Source organism: Trachypithecus francoisi, unplaced genomic scaffold (genome assembly GCF_009764315.1).
Source record: "Trachypithecus francoisi isolate TF-2019V2 unplaced genomic scaffold, Tfra_2.0 Lachesis_group2, whole genome shotgun sequence".
Classification (NCBI taxonomy): Eukaryota; Metazoa; Chordata; class Mammalia; order Primates; family Cercopithecidae; genus Trachypithecus; species Trachypithecus francoisi.
Window position 1 is genome coordinate 138,466,071 of NW_022681465.1, and position 22,988 is coordinate 138,489,058.

Below are 22,988 nucleotides of genomic sequence, written 5' to 3' on the forward strand. Positions count from 1 at the left end.
GGCTGAGGGAGGAGAATGGGTGGGAGACTTATGGAATAACCTCCAAATTGTACAGGGAAACTGAGGGCCAGGGGAGAACCTTGCCCCAAGGCCCGAGGGAGACTTTAACTCTTGGCTGCTCAGCAACCCATAGCCACCCCTTTGCTCTTGTTGAGGGTACCCCATGTACCTGGGAGAAAGCTAACTCCATCCCTGGCTCTACAGGTGGGGCACGTGGTCCAGGCATAATCCCACAGTGACTGGTTCAGCCTTGAGCATGTGACCAGAATTGGTCCAATCAGAATGAAGACCGGGACTTTTATTTTGCCATGGAGCAGATCTAGAACTGGAAACGAACAAAAACCTCCCAGCTCAGGGGCTTGACCAAGACAGGGACACACAGAGTGCACAGAAGTTTGTAGCTATTTATTGCACTGAAAACACCAAGAATAAAACAGACGCCCCTTCTTCCCATCCCACCCCCGCCAATAGCAGAAAGTTTGAGCAGTGGTCATTCAAGTTCACAGCCACATATTTTTAAAAAAGAAAAGAAAAAAAAAAAAAAAGAACTAAAACAAAACCCCAAACAAATAGTAACAAAGAAACCAGCACGGGGAGTCTGGCAAACTCATCCCCCAAAAGGGTCTCCCTTTGAAGGGAGACAGGAGGCCCTGGGTCAGGATTCGCACCATGGTCGGCACAAACCCAGGAGAATACTTTCCTGTAAACGTGTTTGCATGCTGGAGCCAAGGTTTTGACTTGGGTTTGGATTTTTTTTTTTTTTTGGCATCTAAAGGAAGTTTTGGAGGAGCACAGAGTTTGTCTGGTGAGGGTGGGCTCTGGGCAGATTTTTCTGCGAGTCTCCCCTGCCTGCCGCATCAGGATTATCCCTGGTGCCCTGTGGTGGCACCAGGTGGCTACCCACCCACAGGTGTGGCCTTCACAGTGGGGCCATCTCAGCCTGGGGTAGCGACGTGCCTCCACTTCTCTGGCATTGGAGAGGGACACAGTGGACAGGAGGTGTGTCCGCCAATAAAAGGCAGGACCTCGGGCTCCTCCAGCTCAGTTTCCTCTGATGGGGAAACCAAGCTCCAGAGAGGGGAAGGAACTTGCCCAAGGTCACACAGCAAGTCTGGTCAGAGCTGGGAATTGAAGCCTACTCACCCCAAATAACTGCTCTTTCCCCTGCAGTCCACTGCTGAAAAGCAGTTGACAGGCACTGAAGAGGGGAATCAGGGGCAGGTGGGGGAGGGGATGGAGCCTGACCAGGTCTAGAAGTAAACAGGAGTCCAGCCAGTGACTATCCCTGCCAGTTCCTGCAGGTAAATTAGACTTCACATTGCCAGACGTTTGCTCCTTATCGGTTGGATGGGAACAAAGAACCCTTTAACCAATGAGGAAACTGAGGCCGAAGAAGAGCTCAGACCTTGCTCTGTAATTGCAGCAGCCCCTGGTGAAGGCCACACCCTCACCCTTGACTGGGGATGGCTGTAGGGAACCGGCAGCTCACAAGGGGGACGGGTGGTTTTGCCCCTGGGATAATGGGATCACCGGGCCTTACTGGGAAGCCCTCTGGGCCCGGGGCAGGCCAACAGCCCGACCTGGGCCTGGGCAGCAAGGTCTCTGCCAAGGACAGAGGCCAGTGATGGGCCAGCTTGGAAACCAGGAGGCCTGGGCAGCATCTCTCCTGGCCTGCAGACCTGGCGCTGCCTGTCTCACCTGGACCTGGGCAGCAGGACTTGAGAAAAGAATCCAGCAGACAGCTGCTGATCGGGGAGAGCTCAGAAAGTATTGGATCAAACATCCTCACCAGTTCTGCTCCAACCAACACCCAGGAGGGTCGAGGGTACCGGAGCCTCCTCCAATCCCTGGGGACGTGGCTCTTCCTCCCCTAAAATCCTCCAGAGGGGACGGTATCTCATGCTGGCAAAACACGGCCACACAGAGGCCAAAAGCACAGAGAGGCAGCAACATAATTCCGAGTCGGACACTGAGAATACAACCTCTATTTTTTTTTTAAGTCCAAAACATGTAGATTGGTTTTGTTGAGTGTTTTCTTCTTTTCGTTAGTTTTCAACATACTTACTGCATATAAAGTCATGCAAAGAAAACAGTGCAGACAGTAGATCCTAGTGGATGTGCCAAGGTATTCCACTCAGAGTCAATCCCAGGGAAAGAGGGAAAGAGGAAAAAAAAGGGAGAATGCGAACCCGAGGCTGCAGAATGAGGCATGAAGAGTAGAAATTCCCAGTGCTCTGCTGTGGTCATCAGACGTCAAGGGGAGAGAGGCAATGGAGACACATGCTCACGGGCCCCCCAGAGGTGAGTGGGGGCACTGGGGGTGGCGCACTGATATGGTGAGATGAAATCCTGGGAAGTTCAGTAGTGGAGACCCCAGTTTGGGAGGGAAGCAAAGAAAAGTCCAGATATTTCCATCCTGACAGCCTCCCTCCTCCTCTCTGCCCTGACTTGCTGTTTCTGAGTCAGTGCTGGCATCTGATGCTTCCACAGTCCCAAAAGGAACGCCTGTGTCAGTACACCTTGGGACCAAAATGGCAGAGAGGCCCTTCTCCCTGGAGCTGAGTCTGCCTCGGCCCCAATAACCACAGGTGACAAGGTCCACCTCAGAGATGACAAAAAAAAAAAAAAAAAAAGCTAGAACAGAAAAAAAACTACCCCTCACCCCTCTTCCTACACCCCTTCCAACCTGACCCTTCTCACAATAATCTGAGAAGTTTAGTTATTACATAAATATCCATTAACGCGAAATCCATTTACGAAATACACAGAAATTTGGCTATAAAAAGGCATGCGGTCCAAGTAGAAGTGATACCTAAATGTTGCTTTCTTTTGCCCCCCAAAAACAATTAGATTCCCTCTCTGAGATATGACGAAGCTGGAATTCTCCAGGATTAACGGTGGGGCAGGCTGGGCGGGTTAATGTTGGAGGTGGACTTCACCAGAAGGAAGCAGAAAGCAAGTAGGGGCACCTGAGAGGGCCACGTCCCCCACACTGAGGGAAGGGTCAGACCACCCTGAGGTCAGCACAGGAGAGAGAAGACTTAGGGGAGCACTTTGAGGCAGGAGGCTCCTGGCATATGCTCTTCTCCCCACTCCTTCAGGGCGGTTGGCTTAGGGGGAAGGGAGTGTCATCTGCCCTTCCATGGGGACACTGGAATAGGAGAGGTCTGGGAGAGGGATGGGCAGATGCTGCCTTCCTCACCATGCCACCCCTCCTTCTCCCCAGCCACTAGTGGGCACACAGCCCGGGCATTCTAGCCTACAGCCCAAGACAGGCCAGGCGGACAGCAGCCGAGGCTGGGGAGAGGGGGCCAGTGCCATGGGCACCCATGCCTGAGGAAGCCCCAGCCTGGCAGGAGAGAGGGTGGGGGCGAGAGGTGGGGAGATGTGGCCATTCGCTCTGAAGTTGCAATGACTTTTGTGAACAAGCAAGTTTTCTTGATGCAGGTACAGAAGTGACGGTGGTGGGGTGATGAGATGGGAGAATTCCAGCAAAATCCACCTGGGAGAACCAGCAGCTCCATTCCACGGACAGAGTGGATCTCTGCGGCACAGCAACGCAGTGACCCTGGCCTGGTCCCTCAGCTGTAAGACACACACGGGGTGCTTCTCAGGGCATGGTGTTTCCTGCTTGGGCAACCCACCCACCCTGCCGCTTTAGTTGGAGTCCAAGCGGTCCCCGGTGGCTCCTGCCCAGCTCTTCCCTCAGACCTGCAGGCCTTGCCCCTGCTTCTTGGGGTCTTCCCACTCCGTTCTGCAGCCTTTCAGAGCTGAAGGCAGCAGCTTCCCTGACATAACCCCCTCCAGGGCAACACTCCCATCCTTTACATTACCCTGGGAGATGGGAAGGAAGGATTCTTACTGGGGCAGGACGGAGGGCGCCCCAGATCTGTGGAAGTGGACGATCTGCCATTTGCCGTCCCGGCGGTGCCAGACACGGGTCTCCTCCGACTGGGCGGTGCGTGGGATGCCGCCGGCGTCCAGGTACTGCGTGATGCGGATGTAGGCGATGCAGGCTGACTCGTCGCCCATCAGGTGGATGTGGGGATTCAGGATGGTGGTGTGCACGGGCTTGCTGTTCCGGGACCACACTGGAGACGGGGATGGGAGGGGCAGAGGAGATGCAACCGGGGGCCTCCTGTCTCACTTTCTTCACTTCCTCCACTCCCAGCGGCCCTCTCAATGGACGCACCCTGTCTGCCCCATTTGTAGGGAGGGGGCCTCTGTGGCAGGGCTCAGCTACCTGGCATCGAGGTAGAACTTCTAGATGATGGGGACATCACATCCCAGCTTAGATACAGTGGAGTTCAGACATGCAGAATTCATCAAACAAGGGAAAATGGAATGTTAGAATCATGACTATTAGCCACATGGAATAAGCCTAGAGGATTACAGAACCAGATAAGCTCTGAGCAGAGTCTCAAATCCGGATCTCCCCAGGTACCAGGCAGGCACATAAACAACGGGGGCTGAGCCGGGTATAAGATGCTAAATGACAACTGACCCTTTGCCTCTGGGTCAGGGAGGTGATGGTGAGTGATGGGGACTGTGGCGAATAGAATGTCTTGTCCCACCTAAAGCGGGTATCCTGCACACAGCTTCCCTGGTGGTTGCTATGTGAGTGAGACCGGTGTTGACATTCAAGAGCATCTGGAAATCTGAATTTTTAGATGAAAACTCTTCATTTTTTATTATTGGCATCTAATTCAAATGTAAAACATCGTGCAAGCCAAGTGAAACATATCTACAGTTCAGACACGGCCTGTGGGCCTGTTAGCCACTTCTACTATAGATATACAGAATTGCGGAAACTTGGGGGAATATGAGAACTGTAGAATCTTAGAACCTTGAAATGATAAGAATGGTATTGATAGTCATGGGGTGAGGTCATGGGGCTTTCCAGTGTTAGGGAGAGATGCATAGCTCTTGGAATCATGATAGGGCTGACAAAGTCCCTGACACCAGCTTCCACCGCTTGAAACATGGGGCATCACCATTAGTATTACTATATTAATTCTAGAAACTCGATGTTTTCCTCAAGATAGAAAATGAAAGCATAGAAAGACAATGACCCAGGGAGGGGTTGGACAGTGGGGATCTATATCTCAGGCCTGAGAGGAGCCCTTCCCTTTGTGTAGCCCGAATATAGGTCTGAATCATGGGAGGCGCTGACTTAAAACAGCTTCCTCAACCCCACCCTTAGAGAGCCCAGTTCAAGAACCTCTAATATTAAAAATATCCCTTCTCCTTCCCTACCCCTTGATCCTGGTACCAAGCCAGGTTTGTGAGCCACTTATTTCCTGAAAAATGTAAAATGTATTTTTTTTTTCAGGATTGCAGAAAATATCCAATAGCACCCATCCCCTAATATCAGAAGCACGTTACACCCAGGCTTTGGATAAAGGATTTAAAATCACCAAGTCTTAGGCACCGCAGAATAACAGACTTAGAATCTGGGCTCTCAGACATACAGAATGTAGAGTTTCAGCATCATAGACTTGGGAGTGACCTCAGAGGTCAGAGGTCACCCAGCAGCCCAACTGTAGAATCTGAGGAGGGCTCTGTAAGTGTCCCTGACAGCATTCAGGGCTGGAGGCATACAAGACCAATGTATCCATTCTACAGATATGCAAACTCAGGTCCAGAGAAGCAATCTGACTTGTCCCAAGCTGGGCTAATTCCTGAAAAAATGCAGTGGAATCTAAAAGAAGTCAGTTTCGGCTGGGAGCTGAGGCTCACTCCTGTAATTCCAACAGTTTAGGAGACCGAGGCAAGTGGATTGTGTGAGCCCAAGAGTTCGAGACCAGCCTGGGCAACAGGGTGAAACCCTGTCTCTACAAAAAATATGAAAAATAGCCAGTCTCATAACCTGGTTGGTAGATAGATAGATAGATAGATAGACAGACAGACAGACAGATAATAGATTGATAAAATTAAAAGAAAAAGAAGAAGAAGTCAGTTTCCAAGTGAGACTGGTTAGAACAATCTAGAACAATCCCAGGAGGGACAAACAGAGCTTAGCGTTGCTGGGGGCACCGGGCCTTGCTGCAGTCAGCAAGGACTGGAGTCCTAGAGGTATTTGTAAAGAAATGCCACCTGATGTGGTGTCTTTTGAAAAGATAGGCAGCTTCCAATATCTACCCTTGTGGGGAGACAGAATCAAGTCCTCAACAGGAAAAAATAGGGCTCTAGGAGGTAGAACTTGGCTGGGAGTGAGCAGTTACTCTGGGTCTGCCCTTGTGGGTTCTGCCTTGGAGGTGAGCAGATGTTTAAGCCTGGAGTCTGGGGACCAGCACTAAGATGGGGCCCGCTGCATAGAGGCAGGCCAAGGGCTGCATCACTGCCTCTCTGTGATTATTTCCATTTTGCCATCTCTGAGCCTTTACAGTTGGGCCTTAACCTGGTCCCCGCTTTGTGGGGATTGTAAGTTCACACTGGGGGACTGGTGCCCCCAGAAGACAGACTGTAGGATGATAGCTACCGTGATCAGTGAGGGAGCTCCAGGGTGACAGGGACGTATGGGGTCCAGCCACCTCTCCTTGCATGAAAATTCAATTTTTTTTTTCTTTTTTTGGAGGGAGTCTTGTTCTGTCTCCCAGGCTGGAGTGCAGTGGCATGATCTCGGCTCACTGAAACCTCTGCCTCCCAGGTTCAAGTGATTCTTGTGCCTCAGCCTCCCGAGTAGCTGAGATTACAGGTGTGCACCACCACACCTGGCTGATTTTTGTATTTTTAGTAGAGATGGGGTTTCACCATGGTGGCCAGACTTGGTCTTGAACTCCTGACCTCAGGTGATCCTCCCACCTCGACCTCCCAAAGTGCTGGGATTACAGACATGAGCCACTACACCTGGCTGAGAATTCAATCTTCCTTGCTAGCCTTGGAGAATTCATTTGATTTATTAAAGGAAGATGTTGCTTTCTTCTTCACAGCTTTTTGGAGGGTGTCCTTGGCCTCTGTACTCTATAAAGTTCAGTGACAGAGGGTGCAAGCCAGGAGAGGAGTGTCAGTCCCAGTGGGGGTTTGCTAACGTGCAGATACAGCAAGTGCTACAGGGATGGGAAAGGGCACTGGGGTGAGTCAGGTCTAGGTTCTGCCACTGGCTTCCTGGATTCCTTTAGACAAGTCACTTCTCCTCTTTGAGCCTCAGTTTCCCCTCTGTATGATGAAGAGCTGGACCAGGTCCTACTTCAGTCACTGAAGTAGCTTCTTTGTTATTTTTACCATTCACAAGTGCCACTGTACGCACTTCATTAAAGTATGTCCTGGGGCGGGCTTGGCGGCTCACGCCTGTAATCCCAGCAGTTTGGGAGGCTGAGGCAGGCGGATCACCTGAGGTCAGGAGCTTGAGACCAGCCTGGCCAACATGGTGAAACCCCGTCTCTACTAAAAACACAAAAATTAGCTGGGTGTGGTGGCGGGCACCTGTGATCCCAGCTACTCAGGAGGCTGAGGCAGGAGAATTGCTTGAACCTGGGAGGTGGAGGTTGCAGTGAGCCAAGATCGTGCCACTGCACTTCAGCCTGGGCAATAGAGTGAGACTCAGTAAAAAAAAAAAAAAAGAATTTTCCTGAACTGATTCACTTTACTAATTTCTATAGGTTTTTTTGTTTTTTGTTTTTTTGTGGAGACTGAATCTTGTTCTGTCGCCCAGGCTGGAGTGCAGTGGTACAATGTTGGCTCACTGCAGCCTTAGCCTCCCTAGTAGCAAGGATTACAGGCACCCACCACCACGGTCAACTAATTTTTGTATTTTTAGTAGAGACGGGGTTTCATCATATTGGCCAAGCTGGTCTCGAACTCCTGACCTCAAGTGATCTGCCCGCCTCAGCCTCCCACCGTGCTGGGATTACATGTGTGAGCCACTGCACCCAGCTATAGATGTATTTTAAAATAAAACTTATTGACATAATCATTAATGAACAATCAGTACAATGAATAAAGTTCTAATAAGAAGGCCTGTGAAAATGAAAGAAAGTTACATAATCCTTGTACCATTCTCCTGCCTGAAAGAGATCTGAGCCTGAGATTTGCTTTCTCTTTGATAAAGAGGGAAATTACAAAGTGGCAGAGAGGTGTTGAAGACAGGCTAGCACCCAGCAGAGCCTTTCCCCCGATGGAGCCAGAGTATTGAAAGAGAATTAAGAAGGAGAGAGTTCTCTCGCTGTGTAAACTAATGCTGTTTTAAGTGGTGCCCACATATACCTGAAATCACTGTGTAGCCTCAGTGGTACACGCCCTTGACTTTGGGGCACCCTAGATATACCACTTCTTAGGTCCTTCCTCCCTGTCCTAAGCTGCATGATTCTAACCTGTGTGCCTTTTGACTTCTGATCCCTGGCCTAGGGGAACACAGACACAGGCAGAAAGCACCCTGGGTCAGGCCCAGCCTCAACCCTCTGACGCTCCTGGTTGCAAAGCTGCCAAGGTCTCTCTTGCAAAGGAGAGGCCCAGGAAGGACAGACATGCAGGACAGAGACCTAGACAAACAGGCAGGGGCACAGCAGTGTGAGCTCTCTGTCCTCACCTCTTTCCCAAACTGCCCACCCACAGAGGGCACTTGTATAACAACCCACCGGCCAGCTTGTGACCAGCTGGGCAGCTGGGATGGCCCCAGGCATCAAGATAACTGTAACTCGGGTGTGTGTGCCAGTGGGAAGGCTTCCTTATCTATAATATGGGAATCAAAGCCCTCCCCAGGCTCCTCCCAGGGTCATGGGCAGGAGAGGTCTGGGAGGGCTTGTCCTGTATGTCCCTGGTCTCTGGGACCTCGCCTGCCCCATCTTCAACCACAGGAGGGGCAGCTGGTAGTCAATGGGCCAGGGTTAGGAGAGGGAACCAAGAGGGTACCAACCCCAGTCCACACGGGAGCTTCCTCTTCGCTGGCTCCTGAGCCGCCCCTGGGGCCCTGCCCGTCACCCTGCTGTGCCATCCGGCAGGACACGGAACGAGAGCAGACAACAGGCACCACAGAGAGAAGGAATTGCTCACGGTTTTCAAAATAGAATCGATGGAAGTCCAGGCCCTCAACCAGGTTCCCCAGGGCCTCAGGTTCGAAGGCTGTCATGCCAGGGTCGCACATCTTCCTGGGGGAAAGAAGCCAGAGGAAAGAGGGGCTGGGGTGGCTTCTCACTGGACCCTTGGAGGGTGAGCCTGTGAAATAGGAATGATTGCACCCACCTCACAGGATCATTGAAGTTAGTGGATGGGAAGGGGCTTGCAAGCTATAAAGTATGTGATATCACTGACGGGTTGGTGCCATCTAGATCCCAGAAGCCTGGGTTCAGGCCCTGGCTCTGCCAATGGCTATGCGACCCCAAGCAAGTGGCTTAGCCCCTTTAAGCAAGAGCACCATGGATGGTGTGCAGGGCTGTGTGGTGCACTAAAGGTGCTGGTGGGGAGGAAATTCAGCTTGCTCTCTACTCTCCAAATTGCACTCCCTGGTTCAAGACAGTGGATCCAGAGGGGGCTTTTTCTCACTTGTCTTCCTGTGGGGTCAGGATGGGGGACACTGCCTTTTCCTTCCCATAAAAGTGACTTCTGCTCATCAAGCCAGGTATATACCCGGAAGGGGCGAGTTTTGCTCATTTGAACAAAGGTACCCTATTGTTAACAGCAGCCTTGGCTGTGAGCCTCAGTTTCCTCTTCTGTAAGATGAGAAAAATAGCATTAGATGAGGTAATATCTCGGAGGAGAAGCATAGGGCATGACAGAGGCTGTGTATTTTCAGCTGTTGTTCCCTTCCAGGTCCTAGTCTTCTGGGAGACCCTGACAGCTAGGCAGGGGAAGGGAACAAGCTGTCTTTCCCATCTCCAGGTCTGTGGGATCTTTTGTGGTATAACATGGACCCCTGTGACAATAGCAATGAAGTCAGGGACAGGAAATGTCCCAGGACAAGCAAAGCTCCCAACCCAGGGTAGAATTGGAGACACCCAGGAGAAGGCGTCAGGCCCAGCACCGTCTGAGCTGGAGAAAGCATTTGCAGGGTGCACTGTCCCTGCTCTGTCCTGTTTGGGTGACCCCAGACAACTTGCTTCTCTACTCATTACCCCAAATTCTCTAGATGGCCTAAGCCAGGGGCTGGGGGACGGTGCTTGGACCAAACAGGATGCTCAGGACCCTTTCAGCTCCAGAATCCCCCAAGAGTGGGGGTCTGGACATGTGGGAGACTGAGCGCCCCCACTGAAGAAGCCCCAACTCTGGAGGCACCTGGACGTTCCTGCCTCCTAGAGTGAAGGGACTTGGAGGTCATCTGCCCCAACTCCATTGTACATATGGGGAAACTGAGGCTCAGAGAGATGAAGGAACATGTTCAAGGTTACGCAGGGCATCCTGGACCCCAGAGGTCATGGCAAGGGGTCAGAACCTAGAGCAGGCTGCAGATGTCAGAGGAAGTGACATCACATAGGTGGGAGGGGTTCCCCAGGATCCCCAGAAGTGCCACTGAGGAGCTTGGGGACCACAGGGGCCACCTCTCTTTCCTTCACTCCCTGGCTGTGTGCTTTCAGAGCCACTGGCATGATACATTCCAAGTCCATTCTTTCTAGAACTGGCTGCAAGACCAGCTTAACAGCCTATTTCCATGCTTTTATGCAACACTCAGGTATATACATGCACACGCACCTGCGCACCCTCCTTGTGCACAGCCTCAAATGTGTACACATGTGTACAAGTGCATGCATACACATATGTACACATCACCCTCAGTTCCACACATGCATCTTCTAAGTCCCTTGTTCTACCAGAGGGAGCCAGTGACCTTCTAGGGGGCTTTGCCACCTGCTGCCACTGAAAACTCTCCCACAGTTAGAATGCACCTGGCAGGCCGCCGTGGTGGCTCACGCCTGTAATCCCAGCACTTTGGGAGGCTGAGGTGGGTGGTACATGAGGTCAGGAGTTTGAGACCAGCCTGACCAACATGGTGAAACCCCATCTTTACTAAAAATACAAAAATTAGCTGGGCATGGTGGCGTGCACCTGTAATCCCAGCTACTCAGGAGGCTGCGGCAGGAGAATCGCTTGAACCCGGGAGACGGAGGTTGCAGTGAGCTGAGATCACACCACTGCAGTATAGCCTGGGTGACAGAGCGAGACTCCATCTCAAAAAAAAAAAAAAAAAAAAAACGAATGCACCTGGTCTGCCAAGCCTTTGAGAGGCAAACTTCAGCTCTGGGCACACTGGAAACCAGGAACAGGCTACCCAAAGAGCAAACCCCAGCCAGGTTATGCCCAACTCACTTTAACCCAACAGGCAAAAATAACTCTGCCTTGGTTGGCAGTCTTTGTCCTCCAAAAAGCATGTCTGGTCTCCAGGCCCAGGCCTTGTCAGCATTGGCCAAAATATTAAGGACTAAGCCCAAAATATTTACTCTCCCTGGGCCCAGCTGAGGGCCCAAGTGAAGTTTGTTTCTGGGCCGGGCCAGGCCAGGAAAGGTGTGAGTGAGCAGCACAGGGTGCTCCAGCTCAGCCCCTGCACACACAGCTGCCCTTCCAAAGGCGAGTCCAGGTGTGTTTGACATGTCTCATTTTATGTTATTTTTGTGCAAGCTGCCTTATTTCTCAGAGGAGTTCATATTCTGCTTAGAATTACTTCTGCTCATGCCTGCTCACTGAAGGAACACGCCCTGTGGATCCTGCCTGCTCCTCCCCATCTGAGGTCAGAGGTCCAAAGGAGTCTCGGGTAAGCACTCAGATCTACTGGGCAGGAATGAGGGGAATGCACCTCCCTTTCCACCTTCCCAGCTCATCTCCTGAGGAAGCCCATGCTGTGATGCTGTCCACCCCCTCTTTCCTTGGGGAAGCAAAGGAGTTTTGTTGGAGTTCCTCCCAGGGAACAAGATGTGAGGAGGAGGAAGGATAGGAGGAGGAGGAGGACTGACATATAGGGAAGTGTTGTGAACAGAAAGCTCAGTATAAGCATCAAGTCCAGATGCAAAATAGAAATATGAGTTCAGCCTGATTCACAGCACATGCAAAGTGAGTGGATGAGGATCGGAGACGAGGACCCCCAAAGTTAGCCATTTGGTACCCCCTGAACAACGATCCAGGCAGGACATGCAGAATGAGCCCAGCTGACTCACGTGTAGGACTCAAAATCTCCATTGCTTATGGCTTCAATCAGCTGCTCTGTCACTTTTATAATTTCCTGTTTCCGCACTGTAAGGCAGAAGGGGACACAGAAATAGTAATAATAATAGTGATGGTAATGAAGCACCAACTACCATTTCTTGAGTCCTTATCATGTGCCAGACCCTGTGCTGGGACCTGAAGACCTCATGCAGATGATCTCATTTATCCTCACATTGCTGCTGGGGGATAGGCATCATCACCCCCATTCCACAGAAGAAACTGAGGCCCAGAAAGGTAAAAAAAAAAAAAGGTGTGAAAGGCCAGAGCCAGTGTCTCTGTTGGTGGTCTTTGCCTCTAATACATGGTGGACATGCTGACTCTATGCCTGATGTAAATCCAGGTCTTGGCTCCCAAATACTTATTCCTACCACCTTTGCTTTGCCATGTAAATCAAAACAGGATCAACTGTGGCACTGTCACTGATAGCCATGAGCCAGGGGCTTTCTTATGGCCAAAACCAGGACCTCTAAGAAAAATCTTAGGGTATACGCATCTCTTGAGCCTCGATGAGCTTCTTGCTGTATTTGGGTGCCAACAGGAGTTAGGCACTGAGCTGCCCAGAACTTTCTAGGCATAATGAATCCCATTTGCTGAGACCTGGCCCTCCCCTGTCTGCCACAGAAACACCACAAACAGCTGGTCTTTCTGGTGGAGTTAGATGGCAATCTTATTAGATGTGTGATTCTCTGAGCCTCAGTTTTCCCATCTGTAAAATGAGGATGCCACCACCTCTCATTCATTCAGAGCCAAATACATAGTGGACAGAATGCAGGCTTCAGCTTAGACAGATGTTCATCTAAATGACTGTCCAGGTCCTCAAGCTGTGCAACTGCGGGCCACAAGGTGGTTTGCTGGTCTGTCAAATGGAGATGATAGTCTTCTCCGAGGGTTGTTATGAGGGTGGGGTGATGTGATGTACATGAAGCATTGGCCAAAGCCTGGCACATAGTGGGTGCACCTCATAAGTGCGACCATGTCGTGCCTCCCTAGGCCCCTGCCAGGGGTTGCCTCTCTGCTCTTCACTAATACCCTGGGAGGTAGGCAAGGTCAGCTTTCCCCCACTTCACATACGAGGTAACTAAGCCTCAGTGATAGAAGAATTTGAAGCCAGATGTCCTGGCTTCTGGCAGAGCCTAACAGAAGCCTTGCTCAGTCTCCCAGAGGCAGGCCCCTTTCCCTCCTTCCACAGGCTTAAGCTTGGCTTTAAACCTGGCCAGCTCATTGGACCACTGGAGCTGTCTCAGGCAAATAGATGAACACATTGCCTGGATTGCAAGCTCAGGTCTGGCCTCAGCATTTCTCAGTCTGGGAGCCTGGGAGGGAGCCCAAGGCTAGCAGAGGCCCTCACCAGCCCTGTCCTCACCAGTTGCTCATGCCACGCCACCCCACACAGGAGCTCACCTCAGGCCCAGAGGACACAGAATCATAGAACATCCAGGCTAGAAGAACCCTTGGAGGCCAGAGCCTCCTTATCAAACTTTAGGGAAACTGAGGCCCAGTGAGGGGGGTGTCATTTGCTCAAGGACATAGCACATACCAGGTGGAGAGCCTGACTCCTGGCCCAGGGCCTTTTCCACAGGCCCCTGAGGCCCCAGCTCACTGCTTGTCATAACACTAACCTCATGCAATTGTTTTGCTCCAATGCTTATCTATGCCCCAACTCATAGATGAGCTCAAGGGGGCTGGGCTGTGACATCCCTTGCTCATTGCGTCCTGGAGCCTGGAACAGGCTTGGCCTCCACAGGTCTTTATCACTGAATGAACGAATGAGTGTACCAGGCCATGTGCTATGTGCTTAGTCTACCACGTTCCAGAGCCTCACAGCACAACTTCACTTCCATGTCACAGATGAGCAATCTGAAGGTGAAAGAAGCTAAATAATTAGCTTCGGTGGGACTGGGACCCTAATTAGAGTTTGCAGCTCCAAAGCCCATCACATTCTCCCACACCACACCCAGCACCGTCCTTGGCACATGGTAGATGTAGCAGTGATCATTCCATGTCAGTCACCACCGTGAACAGCTAATTCCCTTTTCTCTCCTGGCTCCAGTCAGAATCACCTGGGCTGGGAATGAGTCCATTTTTAGACCATGAGTGCCACTGGGTCACATGGGTGTTGCTGCACCTCTCTCTCTGGGGACCTGCCTGGGGCCAGGGCAGAGGCAGCACTCAATACATACGTGTTGAGTGAATGAATGAATGAGTGAATGAATGGAGTGAATGGGACCAAATCAGAGTCTGGACTGCTATCTTCGTCCTGCCTCTTGGACTTGCCCAAGTTGCCTGGTAGCCACTGTCCCTAGGACATCCAGAACCTGGCTTCCTAATCACCTGTGCCCTCCTTCCCAGAAGCTGGAGATTGAGGATGGGAAGAAGCCTAGCCCAGCCAGAGCCACCTCTTTTTTTTTTTTTTTTTTTTTTTTGAGACAGGGTCTCTCTGCATTGCCCAGGCAGGAATGCAGTGGTGCAGCTCACTGCAACCTCCCCATCGTAGGTTCAAGTGATTCTCCTGCCTCAGCCTCCCGAGTAGCTGGGATTACAGGCATGCACCACCAGGCCCAGCTAATTTTTGTATTTGTAGTGGAGATGAGGTTTCATCATGTTGGCCAGCCTGGTCACGAACTCCTGACCTCAGGTGATCCGCCCACCTCGCCCTCAAAGTGCTGGGATTACAGGTGTGAGTCACTGTGCGCGGTCCAGAGCTACCTCTTTCTTGCCATTCCCACATGGAATCGGGGTGACAACCAGAGCAAACCCACGTGCTCCCAACATGGGACCTGAGTCACTCTCCTTGCCTTCTCTGCATGGACTTTAAGACCCTTCTGGCTCACCGTTGCACAAGCTTGTGCTCAATGCCTGTTTCCTGAGGGTTGCTTCTCACTGCCATCTCAGAGAATCTAGCACAGTGGCTGAGGGCATGGATTCTGGAGCCAGACTCCCTGGGTTTGGATTCTGGCTCTGCCACTTACTTAATAGCTGTTCCCTTGGGCAAGGGACCGTCCAGTGCCTCAGTTTCTCTATACGTATAATGAAGATACTAATAGTACTTACCTTGTAGAGTTGTTCTAAGGATTGAGTTAAGAATATGTCAATAGAAATAGCTAACATGTACCTGGTCCTCACAGACAGCCAGCTGCTGCTCCGAGTCCTTTAGATCAAGCACTTATGTAAAGGATGCTGCGTTATGTAAAGAAGTTAGCGCAGTGCCCAGCCCTTGGGAAATGAGTGTGGTTATTATCATCTGGGAATCTCTGAATTGGAACTTCCTCCTGAGGACATCCTGGAGTCTCTAGCTGGGGCAGGGATGTTTCCCAGCAGCCTGGCATGAGGGGGTGTGGCTCTGGTTGGAACCCAGGGCTTGTGGCCTGCCGGGAAGCTGGCCACACTGTTGGATGGCTCTGGCTATTTTCACTTCCTTCTCCTTTCAAGTTGAAATCTGTCCTTCTAAAACCCCCTAGATACAGTTCTTGTCTTCTTTCCGCCTTCTGGGACCCTGAAGTGAACACATGCTTCCCTAGCCTCTATGCCCAGTCTTCTCAGAGCTGAAGGCCTCCAGGATGTGGTACTAACTCAAGCTGGCCATTTAATCCTTGAGAGTCCTGGAGCTGTCTAGATACCTCTCTGAGTATGCGCACACAATCTCAGGTGTGGCCTGAATAATGCAGACTCTCAGGTCCGGGGTAGCACTCTCTATCCCCTCCCCCCGTTCTGGATATTATACCTCTATTAATGTAGCCTGAGACAGTGCCTGACTTGGCTGTGTCTCCAGCTACTCAGGACACCAAGTTACCAACAATAAAGCCTAGTGGGCAGGAATCTCCCTAGCTTTGTTCTGTGGGACAGAAGATCTGGGGGCCTGGTGCTTCTTACATCTGGAGAAGTCCACTCTGATTCTGGGCCTCTACCATGCCCTCAGCAGCCCCACTGCTGTGTTCATTCAGCAGCTACTTAGTAGCAACCACTGGCCTTTCTCGTCTGCCAGCTGTTCACCCAGACAATCTGGGAACGCTCCCCTACAGATGGGAAAGCCCAGACCCCAGAGAGGTTAAGACACTCTCTCAAGATCATACAGCATGCTAAGACTGAGATGGGATCAGCATTCCTGACTGATATTTCCCAGAATGCCTCTGCCCGAGGCAGAGGTAGCTCTTTAGTTGGAGAGGAAATTAATTTTTCATGGAGCGAATCTGGAGGGATGGGGGAGTGGGGAGGAAGCAGAGCCCCATGCAGCTCAGAGGGCAAGAGGCCTGTGCAATGAGCCAGAGGGGCTTTGAAATATTAATGTCTCTTTCTCTCCTCAGGGGACTATGTTCCCTGGAGGATGACATTTCTAATTAACTTTAATGTCAGGTCAGAGTCCACCCCACCAGCTGTTATTCTCACTTAGTAAGAAGACTTAACAAATTAACACCAGAAAACGGTTCTCTGGAAACTTTCTCTGAGGCCGGGAGAGGCTGGGGGAGGCACACGGACTCCTCTTTCCTGTCAAACACAGGGAGAAGCTCCTGGTTGAGCATTTCTTCCATCAGACATGGCTTCTGGGGTTTTTTACATGTGGGAAAACTGAGGCAGGAAACAGGGTCCCAGTCCTCCCATTAATAAACCATATGTGCCCTTTCTCCTCGCTAGGCCTCAGATTTCACTCTGGAAAAGGGGGAAATCTGGAAAGTGAGCCAAAATTCAGATTTGCAAATTGTCCCATGACTGCAAATGTGAGACCTCAGGGATGCAGCCTAAAGCCATTACCCCAAGAGAAAAACGTCTTTGATGGCTCCTAATTTACATTAATATTACATACAAATGTTGTATTCTATTCCAAATATTTCTCTGTTTAACATGTAAATTTGTCTTAAAATAATCTTTGAGTAAAATTGGTGCTCCAAGAAAATGTCACCTGGCTTCCTATCATTCAACTACGAACTACAGTTTGAAAAAAGAAATTGAGATTTATTAAACAGTTTCTCTGGGCCAGACACATATGTGCACTTCATATGCATCTTCTCATTTCATCTGCACAGCAATGAAGGTGGGTACTATTTTCATCACCTCTTTACTGTTAAGGAAACTGAAGCTCAGAGAGGTTGAGCAAGTTGTCTGAGGTCATTCAGCGAATGGACTCCAGTGGAGAAGACAGAGCCAGACTACCTCCACAGTCCCTGCCTATTGCTGAGGCCAGGATTATGTGGCTATATCTATCCAGTCTCCTCGACATCCCAGGGCTCAACTCTTATCATTGGACAGCTAGCCTTAAATAAGGGGAACGGCTTAGAAGCACCATTTCTTGGCCTGCCACACACCCCTGGAGTCAAAATTCACAGGGGCAGGGCTGGGAATGTGGTTAGAACACTGGACTTTTGTGAAACTAGAAGGCTGACTTGACCCTACCAGGGAATTCTTCAAGATAGTGTATTTTCTCATTCATTCATTCATTTTTTTAAAGAGACAGGGTCTTGCTATGTTGCCCAGGCTGGAGTGTAGTGGCTATTCACAGACACCATCATAGGTCACTGCAGCCTTAAACTCCTGGCCTCAAGCGATCCTCCTGCCTCAGCCTCCTGAGTAGTTCAAGATAATGTATTTTTACAAGTTGTCCCTGGTGCCATCACAGAAGATGGATTTGCTCTAGGGCCAGGTTGTGGTGACAGAGTATCCACAACCCCCCAAGTTGGGAATGACCAGGAAGGGACACACAGGGCGAGGCTCATCTTCCAGGCATCCTGGCAGTGTCAGGAGGCAGCCGTGGTATGTGGTGTGTCAAAACTGCCTTAAAGCCTGAATCACAATTATACAAAAATGTTTCCTACATAATACAGCGCTCTTTTTCCCATCTCTGAATTCTAAGGCAAAATATCTAAACTGGTACTGCTGAGTTCCCTCCAGGTCAATGGCCTTTTTTCATATTTCAGAGACTCCCCCACTACCAACACCACCAGGCATCTCTGCTACACACCTGAGTGTGTGAACCACTGAGCTCCCTGTCCTGGGGAAGGAGGAGGGCTGGCTGCTAACACCTGGAGGATTTGGTGTCCCCAGGGCAGAAGTTAGCAATCCCTGCCCCTTCCTCCAAGCTCCAAGGGCACTTTCCAGCACCAAGGACTTCAGAGTGGTGGTTACCAGCCAAGCTCTAGAATCCGACTGCCTGAGTTCAAATCCTAGCCCCATCCTTTGCGAGCCACAGGACAGCAGAGTACAGGCCAATGTACCCGGCCTCTCTGTCCTCTGTTTCCTCAGCTGTAGAATGAAGTTCATGGCAACATCTACTTCATGGGCTATTGTGACGCTCCAGGAAGTCAGTCCAGATAAGGTGCTGAGACCGGGGTTAGTGCACGGCAAGCATTCCATAAATGGCAGCACTTATTACTATTTTTGCTTTGTTCTTGCTCACAATCCAGTCAGTTACCTGACACTTTACTTCCCCCACCTGAGAGCTTTTGAGGACTGCTGGCCACTAGCTTCAGTGGCGCCGGCATCTTTGGTGGGTCTTATGCAGTGTTTCCCATACTCCAGCCACTGGAGCTTTCTGGATTTTTGCTCTCCTTTCCTTTACTATTATTACTTCATGTTTTAAAAAAATAATAATAATTTTATTGTTATTAATAGCAATAATAATGACGTAATAATAATGGTAATATATAATAATGAAGTAATAATAGTAAAGGAAACTCAAAAACACTTATTGCAAAAGGAACATGTATACCATTACCAAACACTTATGACTTGAATATGTTAAATTTTTCTCTAATACACATATATATATATCCTCTAAAATAAGAAAACCCGCCGGGTGCAGCGGCTCATGCCTGTAATCCTAGCACTTTGGGAGGTCAAGGTGGGCAGATCACCTGGGGTCAGGAGTTTGAGACCAGTCTGGCCAACATGGTGAAACCCCATCTGTACTAAAAATACAAAAAATTAGCCAGGTGTGGTGGTGGGCATCTGTCATCCAGCTACTTGGAAAGCTGAGGCAGGAGGATCGCTTGAACCCAGGAGGCAGAGGTTGCAGTGAGCTGAGATCGCGCCACTACACTCCAGCCTGGGTGACAGAGCAAGACGTCATCTCAAAAAATAAAAAAATAAATAGATAAAATAAGAAAACCTATCTATGCACCAGCAGTAGTTCTAGTACACCCCATGGGAATGGTGCCTCCCGGTGTGCCCAGTTTATAAGGCACCAGATTGAAGCTCTCTGTAGACAAGCAAGAAACGAGGTTGGCACATGGGAGCTGTCAGGAAAAGGGGGTCTGTCCAGCTGGTTCCAGGAAGTCTAAGGGGTCCCCACACTGAAGGCCCCTCCCTACCTTTGGTGTCTTCATCCTCGATGGTGGTGTTGGTGCTCTCTGAGGATTCCTGCCAAAGAGAATACAGGAGATGGTGAGGCCTGCCTGGGAGCGGGACGAGGCACGGCCAGGCCCTGGCTGCCTGGTGACACGGCTGGTTTCTGTGAGCCTCACAGGCTCTGCCTTCCAGATGCTGTCCTGAAAACCCTGTCAGATTCTTCAGCCTCAATACGGGGAGGGCCCAGCTGAGCAGGTGGCCGGGGGCTGGGGTGGGGGAAAGGGATGGCTGCAAGGAGAACCCTGGCCTTTCTGGAAGAGCTGAGGGGAGTGCTGGGTCCTTTCTGCTCGAGGAGGTGAAGAAGGGGTGTGGAGGAGCAGAGAGACACCATGGCGGCCGCAGAGTGGGGAGGAACACACACTGGCAGGGGAGGAAGAGAGAGAGAGGGAGGCCCAGTGTGAGAGAGTGGGCTCTTCAGAGGGGAGAAAAACCACACGACTGAGTGAGACAGCAATGGAACCAGAAGAGGGAGGTGGGCCACCATGCCACCACTGGACCCTAGACAGAGGCAGGGCTGGTGGCTCCCCTACCACCTGCGGGCCTGGTAGCCTTACACCAGCTCAAGAGGGGCCTCCGTGGCACCTACTACTTTGGCCAAACCAAGCCCCACCCTCGCCGCGATTGGCACAAACCAAGCCTGAGATGAGTCTAGAGCAGAGGGGCAGGGAGAAGCGAGAAGCCAAGGGCTGGACATAGGATTGGGTTCAGATCCACCTTCCTACCCGAGGAGGGTCTCAGGTCTGCTGTCAGCCTGCTGGTCTGGGCCGTGGAGTTGGAGGTGTCAACAGAAACACGCAAACAACACACACACACAACACACATATTGTCACACAAGGCACACGTACCAAGCACGCCCTGAGCACCCTCTCCCCGCCCCAGGTTCCCAGTGCAGCCTGCAGGAGGGAGGCAGGAGCAAAGGGTTCGAGGCCCAGCATTTACCGGCGTTAGGAGACGGCAGACACTCACCATTAACTGAACGCTGGAACTGGACTTTCTTTTCTGGAAAAACAAGGAGAAGAGATGGGACAGGAAAAGACACAGCGTGAAAACGGCAGGGAGCAGAGGAACGACAGGTGAGGTTTGGGAGGAGGATGGGCCTCAGGGTCATCCTCTGTAGTCCTTTGTCGGCTTGGCATCGGGACAAGGAGTCAAGGCCACCAGCAACAGTTGACCTGGCAGGGCCAGTCCTCAGCCTGAAGCTCTGGGTCCTCATGCACACTGTCTGGGTCTAGCAATCTAACAGCCAAGCTCATGGCCAAGCCTCCCTGGGACCAGGGCTACCCACCCTGCCTAACTCTGATGGCAAATCCTGGCTCTGGACGCCAGTCACTGGAGGCCTCCAGATTCCAGTGCTCTTGAAAGACAAAGGGTGCTCAGGCCTGGAGGTGAGGCCCAATGTCTTCTCCTAGGCTCCCCGTGCATCTCGGCTAGGAGGACCTCATTCCCAATTGACCATCACAGTCACTTGGGAAACTTGTTACAATAAACAGAACCAGGTCCCCTCTGAGGAGTCTGATAACTATGTCTGGGGTGCGGCCTGAGCATCTCCATTTGAAACAATATCTGCAGGTGATGCCAAAGCAGGGCCAAGCATGGGAGCCAGTCCTCTAAGTAGCCTTTGAAATCCAGCTTGCATTCACAACCTCCCAGTGGCTGGCCTATTCCATACCTTTATGCTGATGGAGAAACTGAGGCTCAGCCAGAAGTGGAGCTGGGTCTAGAACTTGAGTCTTTTGACCCTGCCATTCAGCCTACACTAGCATTTTGGGGATTTGTAGCACCCCCTATATTGGCTGTGGAACCAAGAGAGGGAGAGGGGGACAAATGTAAATTACCTTCTCCTTCCCTCAGCTCTCCAAGCCAGGAGTCTTAAAGACTCCCATTCACAGAAGGTGGTAGGTGAAGACTGACCCTTGCATTGCACAGATGAGACACTGAGGCCCAGAGAGGTGCAGTGGCCTGCCCAAGGCCTCATGGCAACCCACTAGCAGAGCTGAGGCTAGAACCCAGGCCCTGCATTCAGACTCTTTCCTCTGTGCAGATCTCCAGGCACCCATAGTCAGACCCCTCTCCAAAGGCTCATCCTATCCTAGATGCCCTTACACGGGAGAGGCCAGGAGGCCCCTCTGCCTGCTGCAAAGGGACTCGAGGAGCCCACAGGGTAGGCCTTTACCACGGGAGGCACTGGATGTGCCTTGAGGGTCTCAGGTCTAATTCTGGGTTTCTGACTCTAAGATCCAGTGAGCCTCTGCCTGCCAGGAACTCAAGGCCCTGTGCCTTCCATCCGGGGCTTCCACAGAGGGGGCAGGGTGGCTCACTGGGCACTTCCAATGCCCATGTGCTCACAGGGGCATAAATGCTCACAGACCCTGCATTTTCCCCAGCTGGGCTGGATGGTGTGGTTTCCACAGTCAGCAGCCTACAATCAGCCCCTCATCTCTTCCCCTCCCTTCCCCTCTCCTCCCTCCTCTCTTTCCTCTCCTCCTTCCTCTTTTCTTCCTCTCTTCCCCTCTCTCCTTCCCTCTCTCCTCCTTCCTCTTTTCTTCCTCTCTTCTCTTCTTCTCCACTCCTCTCTCTTTTACTCTGCTCCCTGACCCTCCCCTCTCCTCCTCCTTCTCTTCCTTCCTCTCCTCTCATCTCCTCTCCTTCTCCCTCTTTTCTCCTCTCTTCTTTCCCCTCCTCTTCCCTCTCCTCTCCTCCGCCTCCTTCCTCTCTTCCTTCTTCTCCTCTTCCTCTCCTCTCTTCTCCTGTCCTCTCCTCTCCTCCCCTCCCCTCTCCTCCTTCCTCTTTTCTTCCTCTCTTCTCCTCTCCCTTCCTCTTCCCTCTCCTCAACTCCTCCTTCTTCCTCTCTTCCTTCTTTTCCTCTTTTCTCTCCTCTCCTCCCCTCCCTTCCCCTCTCTTTTCTTTCTGTCTTCTCCTCTCCCTTCCTCTTCCTTCTCCTCTCCTCCTCCTCTCTCTCTTCCTTCTTCCCCTCTTTCCTCTATTCCCCTCTCCTCTCTCCTGGTTGTCCTCCTTCCCTGGCTGGAGCCAGGCCAGGCACAGAATGGGGAAGAGGCCAGGTCCCACACAGCTCAGCTGTCAGCAGAAACCTGAGGAGCTGCACAGGGGCCAGGATTTTCCAGGCGGGACACGAGGAGGAAACACAGAGCAGAGACTGCATCAGAATCGGACGCACAGTGACAGGATGGGACATGGGGAGAGAAGTCACGATGCACAATGGGACACCAACAGGGGCAGTGAGTGGGGCTGAGGGGAGTGAGCAGTCGGCCCTCCTCCTAGAAGTCCAGGCCTGGGGTGGCCAGGAGGGGGACGTTGCTTCTTGGTGATAGAAAGGCTTTACTTCCCTGAATCACAAACGATGATGCTAATAATCTCGCATTGATCAGTACTTTAGTTCGATTTAAAGGGACTTTCACTGAAAGTAGAAATCTCCCTCTTTCACCAAAAGTAGAAATCACATCTCTTAGAACCACATGTGGAAGCATGGTTCCAAGGTTAGCAAGGATGATAGAAACAGTACGGTC

General features: G+C 51.3%; 1 protein-coding gene across 6 annotated transcripts in view; it reads right to left on the reverse strand.

Moving 5' to 3' along the window:
* Positions 1–384: 384 nt before the first annotated feature.
* CAMK2A (calcium/calmodulin dependent protein kinase II alpha) overlaps positions 385–22,988 on the reverse strand; it is a 70,162-nt gene continuing 47,558 nt past the window's right edge. Inside the window, exons 13-18 of one of the 6 annotated variants that reach the window (XM_033180575.1) lie at positions 20,431–20,463; positions 19,428–19,476; positions 12,081–12,156; positions 8,992–9,086; positions 3,863–4,091; positions 385–3,585 (exon numbers count right to left, since the gene is read on the reverse strand). In XM_033180575.1, the coding sequence (XP_033036466.1) occupies positions 3,582–3,585; positions 3,863–4,091; positions 8,992–9,086; positions 12,081–12,156; positions 19,428–19,476; positions 20,431–20,463 (486 nt within the window). In that variant the 3' untranslated portion in view covers positions 385–3,581. Of the gene's footprint in view, positions 3,586–3,858; positions 4,092–8,991; positions 9,087–12,080; positions 12,157–19,427; positions 19,477–20,430; positions 20,464–22,988 lie in introns of those variants that run through there. The other 5 variants (XM_033180576.1, XM_033180579.1, XM_033180577.1 and 2 more) reach the window with 5 other exon arrangements.